Source organism: Trachurus japonicus, chromosome 4 (assembly GCF_045865225.1).
Source record: "Trachurus japonicus isolate A0001 chromosome 4, Traja_1.0".
NCBI lineage: Eukaryota > Metazoa > Chordata > Actinopteri > Carangiformes > Carangidae > Trachurus > Trachurus japonicus.
This window is the reverse complement of record NC_140910.1, coordinates 10,831,870-10,844,171: the sequence shown is the minus strand read 5'-3', so window position 1 is coordinate 10,844,171 and position 12,302 is coordinate 10,831,870. Positions and strand designations below refer to the sequence as shown.

The following is a 12,302-nucleotide window of genomic DNA, read 5'->3' as shown; positions in this document are numbered from 1 at the left end:
AGCAGAGTGACTGACAGACCCGTGTTTCAGACCAAACACTCTATTCACCACTTTATTTTCCCATGATCCATTGCGTCACACCACCCCGGAAGTCGGTTGTTTACGTAGCAACAGCTAGCGGCTAACGTAGCAACCGGACATCCACAACTCTTGCGATTGGCTTTATGGTCGTTACAGGCTCCATTCATAAAATCTTTAACTTTCCTTGAGTTGTTTGTGCATCCAACAACAGCACATGTCGTACCGGAGGACATTCTATGAACTTGTAATAATAATAAAAACACTTCTAAGACAGACTGCTAGGCTAGCTCCATTCTGCTTGAAGTGAGACAGAAGTGCGAAACCGACTTGTCGGTGAATTGAGTGTCATGGCGACGCCCAGCGGCGTTCTACGGAAAGTGGTGAATAGAAGTGATTGCTGTCGGAAGATAGAACTATTTAAGACTTATATTAACACAAACATTCACCTTACTTCTGCTTTAATTAATTGTGGCGTTTAATACCACGATTAATTGTGAAAACAAGTAATCGTGACATCCCTAAAGCGGACTCGTAGCGATGTGGTTAGGGTTAGGGTTAGCAAACAAAATAAAGCAACTGTAAAAACAAGACAACATGCAGATCACAGACAGCAGACAGCGTGGCGTGCCGTGCCGTGCCGTGCCGTGCCGTGCAGCCAGGCAGTGCAGTCATTGGTGAAGCTCCACACGTGGTCCACAGCTGAGTGGCTGACGGCGGTGGGCTGGCCGAGGAGTCTGGCTCTGGGCAGCAGCAGCATACACATCACAGTGATGTAACCTCCTCTTCCCCTTCTGTGTGTGTATGTGCTCTTCTATTAGACGGCCGGTCTTTCTGTTCCCGCTCACGTTTCAACATCTTATCACACACACCCCTCCTGCTGCAGCGACACTCTTGGTGTAATTTATTTTCCTTTATCTCTCACTCTCACCCTGTGTTTTAATCCATTCTTTTCCCCCCTGATTCCCTTCCATGCTTATATTTTGTTCTCAATCCCTCTCTCCTCTCTTCCTCTCTCTTCCCTCCTCTCTCTCTCACGTGTGTGTGTTGTTGGCTCGTCACCGCTCTGTCCTCTTCACATTGACAGAAGGGTCGTGTGTGGCTGACGGCAGAGAATGCTTCCTCTCCCTCCCTCTCTCTCTCCTTCCCTCTCTTTCTTTTCATTGTGTTGCTCTCTCCACCACTCTCTGAAGGTCACTCACCAGTGCTGCTCCTTTTAGCCACACTTCCACATCCACCCTGTCTCCTTCTCTAACTCTGCTAGTTACTTGAACTCCAGGATGTTGTTGTCTTATCACTGCGTACGGACCATTGCTCTGCTCTCTCTGCTCTCTCATCTCTCTAATGGGACCGAGCTGGCACCGGTCCCAAGGTCAAAGCAGGTTTTTAACTGAGCACAGAGCCCGACTAACCTCATTTGTGTGGATTGACTACTGAAATATTCAGCTCCGATTGGTGATGGAGGAGAGAGGCCTGTGTGCAGTAAAGGCCCAATCTGCGCTCATCGTCTTGACAGCACTGTGGCGTTTTGTTGTTGTTGTTTGTATTTCATATAACATCAGCAAGCTCTGTCGTTATTATTTCATCACTGGTTAATTTAGAAACATTTATGTAATCTATTTCATTTGTTTGCTCTATTAAATGGTTAGAAAATGACATTTCTACTGACTGACTGAACTTATTAATTGGAGATGTCACTGATTATCAAAATATTTAATTATCAAAACGTTATAAAAATGTATACTTTAATTCAGGGAGATGAAGTAATTCATTTAGTGAAACACAACAGGACAGATGAGATCATTGAAATTATTTATTGTGAAAATAAAGTGATTGATTTACTAAAAACAGGTCCCTCATTAACTATCAAAAAATGTCCATCCATTTTGCTTTTCACTGTCATGGATACTGCACATGAATGGCTGATCTGTGTCCTTCAGAAAACCTTCAGTTAGTGGGAGATTGTATTGTTGTTGCTTTTGTTGTTATGACACTGTGACCAGCTGTTAATTCAAGTCTTCTGACTCCATGAGGTCACTGAGAAGACACTGATATAAAACTCATTTATTTCACACTGGGTTTAAACTTGGGCAGTTACTCTCTCCTCATTATTAATCCTCGGTCCTTGTCCTGATGCCGGCTGGGTCCTCTTCATGCTGGAGCTTGATTGTAACCAGACTCGGCAGCGTTGTAATCACAGTTTGAGTCTGTCCACTTTCATGTATCATAGCACTGTGAGGAAACTCTTGATTTGTGTTCGCTCTGCACTCTGCTGTGATCAGATGGCAAATGTGCAACTGTAGCTAAAGTGTGTGTACGCTGAACACCACCATGTTATGTTATAAATATACTAAATTAGTATCATCCATCACATTCTTCATGTATTTTTTATTCTGTAACGGTCCTATGCATGAAAGATGCTGGGTATTGTGCTCTGTGCCAAAAATGTCCACTTGTCCACATGAATATCAATTCAATTCAATTCAATTCAACTTTATTTATAAAGCGCTTTTCATGCACAAGGCAGAGTCAATATGCTTCACAACAGGTATACATACACTCTTAGAAATAAGGGTTCCAAAAGTGTTCTTCTACAAGGGCTGAGGTTCTACCTGGAACCATTTGCTTCTGAAAAACCCTTTCCTGAAGAAAGGGTTTTTCGAGGTTCTGGGTTCCAGTAAGAACCATTTTGATCCAGAGAACCCTTAAAAACCCTTTCCCCAAAGAAATGGTTTTTCAAGGGTTCTTGGTAATACTAAGGGTTCCAGTAAAAGGGTTCTTGGTGGAACTCCCTGTATGGGTTCTAGATGAAACTGTAAGAAGTGTGATATTTTCTGGATGAAACCCCCAGTAAGGCTTCTGGGTGAAACCAATCCGCCATAAAAGGGATTTTTGTAGAACCTCTCATTGGGGGTTCTGGGTGTAACCTTTCACAGATGGTTCTTGGTATAACCCTTTAAGTTGGGTTCTAGGTAGAACCCTCCAGAGGACAAGCTGAAGAACCTTATATGGTTCTACATAGCACTTTTTTTTCTTTTATAAGAGTGTAGTTACAGCAAAAACAGTCCTAGAAAATCAATTAGAAATCAATCGGAGAGTGCAAGTAAACAATCATACGCCATCTTCACCACATATACAACCACACATGGACACACGCATACACAGTTCAACAGAGCGCTGTTGAAAAAAGATAGGTTTTAAATCTGTTCTTAAAAATGGCTACTGATGTGGCATGTCTAACTGTATCAGGCAAGGTGTTCCATTTTTGTGGGGCATGTAGCCTACACTAAATCTGCCTCCCCTTCTTTGGATCTGGTGCGAGGGATGAGTAAGTTGTATCTCTGATGCTGCACAGCAACAGGAACTATTTCTCTGGCACATCTTGCTTTCGGCGACATATAAAAAATCAGTCTTGTAAAATGTAATAATAGATTGTGTGGTGACCCCGCTGACCTTTCCCCACATAAACTCAGATTTGTCCTTCTTCAACATCCAAGCCAGTTTATGAGACCTTACAAGACATTTAGCTTCCTCTCTCTCTCTCTCTCTCTCTCTCTCTCTCCTTGTGCCTCTCTTCTCCAGAACTTGAATCAAAACCCTCGCACTTTGTTGCCCAAGTTTTTCGGCCTCTACTGCGTCCAGTCCGGCGGGAAAAACATCCGCGTGGTGGTGATGAACAACGTCCTTCCCCGTGTGGTTCGCATGCACCTCAAATACGACCTGAAGGGCTCCACCTACAAGAGGCGAGCGTCCAAGAAGGAGAGGGAGAAGGCCAGGCCCACCTTCAAAGACCTGGACTTCATGCAGGACCTGCAGGATGGACTGATGCTGGACCAGGACACGTACAATGCGCTGGTCAAGACCCTGCAGAGAGACTGCCTGGTAAGGAAGACGAGGTGGAGAGAGGGAGACGATACAGTACAGCTGCTGTGTTGAGACTTCCATACAAATTTTTCCTGCTGCAACAGGAATGAGAGAGTCGTGGCAGGAGGGAGGGAGGATGAGCTGAGGGGGAGATGGAGAGGATGGTTCACTGATTCTGAGGGAGGATCCAGAGTATCCCGAGAGAGGGGGTAGATAGTAGGCAGTAAGGGTTAGAGGGAAGGATTAGAGGGAGGGTAGAAGGAAGGATAAAGGAGGTTTGAAGCAAGGATAAAGTGGTGGTGCTATAATGCAGTATCCCAAAGGGAAAGAGACAGATAAAGAGACATGAAGTGAAAAGGAAATGGAGTTGGACAAGAGTTCAGGATTGTGATAGTCCGCAGAAATAAGGATTGTGGATGGGAGAGTAAATGGAGAGAGACAGAAGAAGGCAGGAAGAGGAAAGGGAAATTTATGACAGTTTTTGGCATTTCCAGGATCCCTCAATATAAATTAGAGCTGTGAAGTTTAAACAAGGTGTCGGCTCTCGTAGCAGGCCTGTTCTTGTCTAGTAAATCACCACCTCGCATTTACATTTATAGGGAGTGGGCTAGGGAGGGAGTGTGTGCTCGCACTCGAGCTCTCTCATACATTGTTAAAGGGATAGTTCACCCAAAATTCAAATTTCTCCCATTATCTACTCACCCTCATGACGACTAAGGGCTGGGAGAATTTTCAGAGTCCTCCGTGCCTTCTCTGAGTTACGGGGGGGTCCACGCAGCAGTATTTGTCCATATAATGGTTGTGAATGGATATCCACTTTTCTTCGTCCAAAAAGACACACCAAAACACATCCAAATACCTCCATACTGCTCGTCTGTAATGTCCCTCTTGTATTGAAGCCCCGACATGAGAAATTGTTCCGAAAAAAATTAAATAAGTCTATATTTTAAGCTTGTTTGTAGCGGAAGCTCCCAGTGTCTCAGTTCACTGCTCCTCCGTTGCACTGACCGGTGGAACAATTTCTCATGTCGGGGCTTCAATACAAGAGGGACATTACAGACGAGCAGTATGGAGGTATTTGGATGTTTTTTGGTGTGTCTTTTTGGACGAAGAAAGTTGGTATCCATTCACAACCATTATATGGATACTGCTGCACGGACCGCCCCGTAACTCAGAGAAGGAACGGAGGACTCTGAAAATTCTCCCAGCCCTTAGTCGACATGAGGGTGAGTAGATAATGAGTGAAATTTGAATTTTGGGTGAACTATCCCTTTAATTCATGTGTGCGAGCTTGTGCGTCCTCTATAGGGTATTAACATCTCCAGTGTTACAGCTCTCATTCCCTCTGGTGCCGGCGCCGTTGTGCACTCGAGATAAAAGCTTCCTATTATACGACCTACGTCCGTCAATCACTGCACCACTATACTATACAGTACGTGTCTTCTGCTCAGGTGCTGGAAAGCTTTAAGATCATGGACTACAGCCTGCTGCTCGGGGTCCACAACATGGACCAGGCGGAGCGGGAGAGGCAGATGGAGGGCTCCCAGGGCGGCAGCGATGAGAAGAGGCCCGTGGCCCAGCAGAAGGCCCTGTACTCCACAGCCATGGAGTCCATCCAGGGAGGGGCGGCCTGCGGAGGCTCCATCGACACCGACGACACGTGAGTTTTAGCCAGAGAGACAAGAGGAGGTTGGCAGCACAACCACTGATAAATGGGGATGCTGGCATGTACTGTACTGGTGGTAATAATAAACACTGTGGAAGACTAGATTAATATCGATGAATCTGCTTTACTGTAAGTGCTTAAACCGCAACCTCTATAAGCCATATGCTGCAGTTCACAAGCAAATAATTAACATTATTGGATATTTGAACCTGTTCAGTGGGAACATTTTGTAATTTTCAGTGCAAGTGGAGAAACTTTTCACAGGGTGTGAAAAAACAAATCACTAAATTTACAAAATGAGATAAATTACTGCATGAAAACTGTCCTATAAAAGGACATTTGAGAAATAAAAAGGCACACAGGTTTAAAGGGTTTACTGTACAACTAAAGGCCTAAACCTGAAAATATAAAGTCCTGGACCAGGACATTTGACTGTGGCATGTATAAAGAAAGTTTCCTTAGTCTTAAAGCAGAAGTAAGCGATCCGGTGGTTTTGGCTAACTTTTTGTCAGCCGATGGAGTTAGCAGTCCCCGCCCTCGTCATGGATCTATTGGTCCTCGTCCCTACGTCACCACATTCATGCGCATCCTTTGGCTGCACACACAGAGAGGATCGCCCCTTTATGCCGTTCTCTCTCCTCATTGGATAAAGGTTGTAGGATACAAGGAAAGTTTTCTCCTGGGCTCAGAGCAGAGTGACTGACAGACCCGTGTTTCAGACCAAACACTCTATAGAAGTGATTGCTGTCGGAAAAAATATAACTATTTAAGACTTATATTAACACAAACATTCCACTTACTTCTGCTTTAAAGTATATACCGTAAGTAATAATGTAGTAATAATTTCAAAGACAGAAACAAAAATGGACCTTTTTACAGTCATAAGTAAACTAACTTGTGTCTGATTGACTGTCAGCAGTTTAGAAGATGGAGTAGAGCTGAGTGCCTGCACCTTCACTGTGCTTCAACTCTGTGGTTATGGGATTATGGATTATTTGGTCAAAGGTGAATACTTACAGTGACAAAAGGATTGGATCAAGAATTGAGCTCTGCAGGACACTGATGTTCACTTAGCAGCACGCTGAGCTGTCAGAGGTGGAGGAGAAATGAAAGGAGAAATGAAGCATGGCAGATAATAACGTCCAAGTCCCTAAAGATGGAGCTCTCCAGAGTGCATGTCTTATATAGATCTTTAATGTGTAATGGATGCCATTAAGTAGCTCCACTACACAAGCCTGAGAGACAAGTGGTGCATTAAGTTACGTTTCTGATTCAAATAAAGCGCTATGTTTTTAAAATGTTGAACATTTCCTATGAGAAGAGCCTGATCCTGTCTGTAGGATCCAGACATTGTAGTTATTTTCTGTTCTCTGGTGCTGGGTCATCATTACTCGAAGATTTGTGCAAAATCTGGTGAAAACCTCCTCAAGTGTTTGGAGTCTTGTTTTTGATAATCACTGGATCTCTTCTTCAAATCACAGCGCACAAACATTGCTGTTGTTCAGCTGTCTGGATGACAACCTCACAATGCTGTTGTGTTTTCCTTCTCATTTTAGGATGGGCGGTATCCCAGCTTGGAATGGAAAGGGAGAGAGACTCCTCCTCTACGTTGGAATCATCGACATCCTGCAGTCGTACAGGTAACCGTGTGATTACATGTAGTCACTCTCTCAGTTTACATCCCTCATTGTGACACAGGCCAGACCTAAATATGCACAAGCCACTGCATACCTTACTTGGCAGCAGCCATGTTTTCTCACACTGAAAGGACATAATCCCACCAGACAGCACATTTAAGGCTGTCTGCCTACAGCCACGCTTGCTTATATTCATTCGCCTATGACCTTAATACATAAGACATGTTTACCATCACTTAGTTAAACTGTGCTTCTCTTTGTTTCCTCAGGCTAATCAAGAAACTGGAGCACACGTGGAAAGCTTTGGTTCATGATGGGGTGAGTTTTTAATAGCTCTGTGCATAGAGGCACAGCCAGTCAGATGCAGGAACGTGAACTATACTCTGCACACACAAGGTCAAAAACATCTCTAGTCGCTCTTTTCTTATCAGGCAACAGAGGAATATCATTTCACCTTTTATTATTATTCAGTCGTCACTCACAGCATGTCTGGCCCTCCTCTGGGGCGCCACACAGTTAGATTTGGCTTGTACCAGATATTAACTGCAGCCTCAAGCTTTATTTGTTCTCACATCGTTGTGTGTGCGTGTGAGGACTTTTATTAGCTTCACATCAGGGGAACTTTATTGGGCTGAAGAAGAGCTCTCATCCGTCTGTGTGTGTCTCTGTGTCTGCTCATCTCCCTCCTCATCTGTCCATCCCACTCGTTTCAGCTTCAGCTCCACCCTCCCCTTCCTCTTTACACAGTTATTGTAGAAGTCTCAGCGCACAAACCTTTTGAGAAATATTATAATATGTCTGTGGCTGTGTTTGTGTTTCTGTATCAAATCTTATTAGAAGCCTGCTTTAGGCAGAGCGATGGATTACTCAAGTGTTAATTATATGCCCACCACCAGCCACAGTTGGCTTTTATACAGCCAGTGTTTTAATATTGTTGTATACACCATAACTTCTTCCTCATTGTTTTCTGTCATCGTCATGAAGATTAAACATCGCTGAGCTTTTCCCACAGTAAATCACCTTTATGATGTGATCAGTCAGTAACAGGAGAACAAACAGTGTTGTTTGAACTGGAATTAGTGGGACACACCTGCTGTCAGAGGCTAGACTAAACTAAACTAAACTATAAACTTGAATTAAGAGTGTTCCTGTCTGAAACAGAGCTCTTTTCTGTTGTGAAATTTGTGTGGGCATTAAATTACAACATGGATTTTAATAATATAAACAAATCATATTAATTCACACACACAGGTTTAATTATTTCCACAAACAAAAAGAGTCCAGTGCTTTGAAGACTGGCAGCTCTGACCAGCCCACACACAACATTTTACATTGTGTGCTGCTGCCAGATCTGATCTCAGTGGAAATTTGGTACAGTTTATCACTTAGTGACTCGAGTGGGATTGATTAACACAACAAAACAGGAAGAGATTCTCAATCTTGAGTAAATGTACAGTAGCTAAAGCCAAGAAAATTTCTTGGACTGGAGAAGTTGATCAGAGCCACACAGTTTCTGGGAAGTGTGATGAAAAACATGGGGCCGCCATTTGTCTCACTTTCAACCATGTTTATTATTTTCAGTATTTATAGTGACAACAGATGTATCTGCTGTAGATATAGTGACACTGTCCGCTCTACACTTAAGGATGTATGAGTCTCGTATAGGGATGTCACAATTATAGATTTTCTTGGTACGATTATTGTCAGAGAAATAATCACGGTATTACGATTATCACGATTATTATGCATTCATTAATTTCCCAACACTATGTATGTGTAAAATCAAATATAGTCTAAATAATTACATCTTTACCAAGTGTTTAAGTTTATTTTAATCTTTTTTCTTTGTATTTTCTAATTACAAATGACCTGCAAACTTTTAAATTCCTACCGATTCAATGTTACATTAGGTAACTGGACCAGTATCTGTGCATTTACCTTTACTTTGGCGCACGTGATGTTTCTGACATAATCTTTTTTGGTAAGTGACGGTATTTAGGAATCTTTGCGATAAATTAATTGTGGCGTTTAATACCACGATTAATTGTGAAAGCAAGTAATCATGACATTTCTGGTCTCTTACTCTGTGCTCCATCACCTGGAAATACCTCACATCCAGGGCCGTTGCTAGGAATTCTGTGCCCCCTGAAAGAATTCTAAAGTGGGCCCCTACCCCCTAACATTTCCAATTTTTTTTTCTTAGACTACATATGTGTTATAATTTTTTATTTAGCCTACTTTGTTTTGATGCTAATGCAGCATTACTATGAGTATTAGTCAGGGTCTTATGCAGAATAATTCAGTCATACAAAGATTAGACTACTGGGGTTTTTTGTGGGCCCCACTGGGCGCTGGGCCCCTAGAATTAGAATTATCATCACCTTACTCCCCTATTCACAAGTTTCCGAACGTCATCTATGGTCAAACCCGGCTTCCGGTTTTGCCGGCTTGGTGGAATTGTACGTTTACGTTTCCATGGTTTTCAGTCGTTGTCATAGTTGCGGTAAACGCATGGATCTATTAACGCTGGCTTTTAACACAGATGTCAATTTGTGTGATATCCACTGTTAAAAGCTGGTGTGATGATCCATGTGCTTTACAGATTTTCATTGAGAAAAAAAAAAAAAAAATCCATGCATTTACCGCGACTACCGAAACCATGGAAACATAAACATAAAATTCCACCGGAAGAGCAAAACCGGCAAAACAGGCTTACGTTTCTGACGTTCGGAAAAAGGTGGATACAACGGCCCTGCTCACATCTATTTATCCACTCAGAAGTTTAGAAAAACTGATCTCAGAACTGAATCAGCCAAATCCTCTCGCCCTCACTCTATCACACCCTGCTTACTAACAGCGCTCTCCTCTTCTGTAACGCTCTCATACATAAGCTACAGTATGTGTGGGAGAAGAAGCAACCCCCGTGACAGCCGCCCGTGCGTCACTGCTGATGCCGATGCTGGACACTCCACACTTCATACGGTTGGCTCAGCTGCGTGGATGCATTCAAACACGTTACTCATAGTGGACTCCAGTGGTGCTGAGTCAAACAGCTAACAATAACTGTGTAGAGAGAGACTGTCTCCTCCAACAATCCTGTCCTCTCTCAGTCTAAACCAAACACCAAGTGTCATCTGTCAGTCTGCTGGCAGCGCCATCTCCGTCTGCTGCCACATAAATAATGAAGAGACGTGTCCGTAGCCTCATCCGACTGCGTGTCCGTCCATCATTTGTCCTTTTTTTGTCCGTCGTTCTGTCTCACGGGTTGACCCAGAGGAAAGAATTACTGAAATGGGACACCAAGGGACTAATAGACGTTTAATCTACTGTAAGCGCCGCTTTGATCATTTTATCCATGCACCACTTGTCTCGTTAATCTCTCTTGTCTTTTTGTGTGTCTCCGCTCAGGACACTGTGTCAGTCCACCGGCCTGGCTTCTACGCAGACCGGTTCTTCAAGTTCATGAGCAGCACGGTCTTCAAGAAGAGCTCCTGTGAGTTGAATTTCCATTGGAGACACTGCCTTACATAGTCAAACTGAGCTGTGAGGGAAGAGCCACAGACACAGATGTCAGATGCCAGGCTTTTCTCTCTTTTACTGCCAAGCTTTGACGGCAAAATCACAGACATTAGCTTACGGCCTTATTAGGTGCTGCTTCATGTCATGTGAGAGAACTGCATCAGTTTGATCCACACGCGGCTTTCCTCTGAAGCACTTTACAAGGATGTTTTCACAGAGAAAGAATTCACTGAAGCAGGACTTAAAGGGATAAAGTCTTGCCTCACTCCTGAGTCCATGACAAGCAGATAAGACACCTTCCTTTCGACTGTGCGTGCAGTAACAAGGGCGATACGGTCCGTATTGCCCGTAATTAGCTTAGCTCAAACACTGGAAGTGTATAGGTAGTGTTAGCCTGCCTCCTACCTGAGCCGAAATCAGCAGTCAGAAGCTGATTTCATTTTAGCTCTAAACTGTAAATATATCACTTTATCCACATTTCAAACATGTTTAGGTGAGAAAGTAGCCGTTTAGATCAGCAGTGTGTCGTTAATTTGTCTAAATACCAGCTGTTTACAATTTTGTTCGGACGAATTCGGCGCTACTCAAGCTAGCCGTTGTGACCAACGCACTTCCGGTTACTTCCGGTTACTTCCCGTTACTTACACAAAATAAAACACCCGTTGCCCTTTACAGAAAACCATGACAATAGACTTTGTGCTTTTACTTTGAAATAGGAAGCTAACCTACCATCGATGTAGCTAGCTTGAACCAAAAGAAAGCGTCTTTGGTTGAACCCTCCGTTTTGACCGATCTGGTCCCGTTAGCGGCATTTGACCGCTCCAGATGCCTTACTGGAGAGTTTTGTCAGCTCTGACTCTGAGACGAAGATCGGCCCACAGGTTTCCGTTTAGAGTTGCTGAAGAGTTTCTCTGATGACATTAGGTGGAGGCAGGCTAACACTACCTATACACTTCCAGCGTTTAAGCTAAGCTAATTACGGGCGATACGGCTCTATCTCCCTTGTACTGCACGCACAGTCGAAAGGATGGTGTCTATCTGCTTGTCATGGACTTGGGAGTGAGGCAAGACACGTAAAAAAAAAATGTTGGTGTATCCCTTTAAAACAAACATATGTGATTTCCTACACAATGAGATGCAACATACGTCTTCTAAAAGAGGGGTCTTAAAAGGTTTTAGATAAAGAAAACCACCAATTCTTCAGTATAACATACAGTATCACACGTGTTTTCCCAAGTTAAACTGTTGATGTGATTTGTTCCTCAGCTCTGAAGTCGTCTCCATCCAAGAAGGGTCGAGTGTCACTGATGGTGCCTAAGTGCGGTGGTCCCGGCGCAGCCTGGTCAGCCAGCCAGCTGCCCTGTGAGAGGGATGAAAACATCTACGACCTGAGAGGAGCTCGCAGCTTCCCAACACTAGAGGATGAGGGTAAATAACAAAGTTGCAGAGGATAAGATAACCAGACACACGTAATAAAAACAGAGGCCGCTCACAGATTCATAATTTGGAGCCTCAGTGCTTCATCTCTCTGTCACTGTGGGGGATCAGAGTTTGACTTTGACTGCGGGCTGTCACAGAGAAGTTCTAAACTGTCAGTC

The 12,302-nt window shown here is 43.5% G+C and overlaps 1 protein-coding gene and 1 long non-coding RNA gene across 7 annotated transcripts in view; one reads left to right on the top strand and one right to left on the bottom strand.

The window, feature by feature from the left end:
• Positions 1–12,302, top strand: part of pip5k1ca (phosphatidylinositol-4-phosphate 5-kinase, type I, gamma a) — a 60,227-nt gene that overhangs the window by 34,112 nt on the left and 13,813 nt on the right. For all 6 annotated transcript variants that reach the window (XM_085773852.1, XM_085773854.1, XM_085773851.1 and 3 more), the window contains exons 7-12: positions 3,601–3,900; positions 5,334–5,542; positions 7,105–7,188; positions 7,455–7,503; positions 10,594–10,678; positions 11,971–12,132. In XM_085773852.1, coding sequence (XP_085629978.1) covers positions 3,601–3,900; positions 5,334–5,542; positions 7,105–7,188; positions 7,455–7,503; positions 10,594–10,678; positions 11,971–12,132 — 889 coding nt within the window. The remainder of the gene's footprint in view (positions 1–3,600; positions 3,901–5,333; positions 5,543–7,104; positions 7,189–7,454; positions 7,504–10,593; positions 10,679–11,970; positions 12,133–12,302) is intronic.
• Positions 2,587–2,867, bottom strand: LOC146988486 (uncharacterized). Its single transcript, XR_015035699.1, has 2 exons — positions 2,732–2,867; positions 2,587–2,656 (listed from the first exon to the last, which is right to left on the bottom strand). It is a non-coding gene; the product is annotated as an uncharacterized LOC146988486 (long non-coding RNA).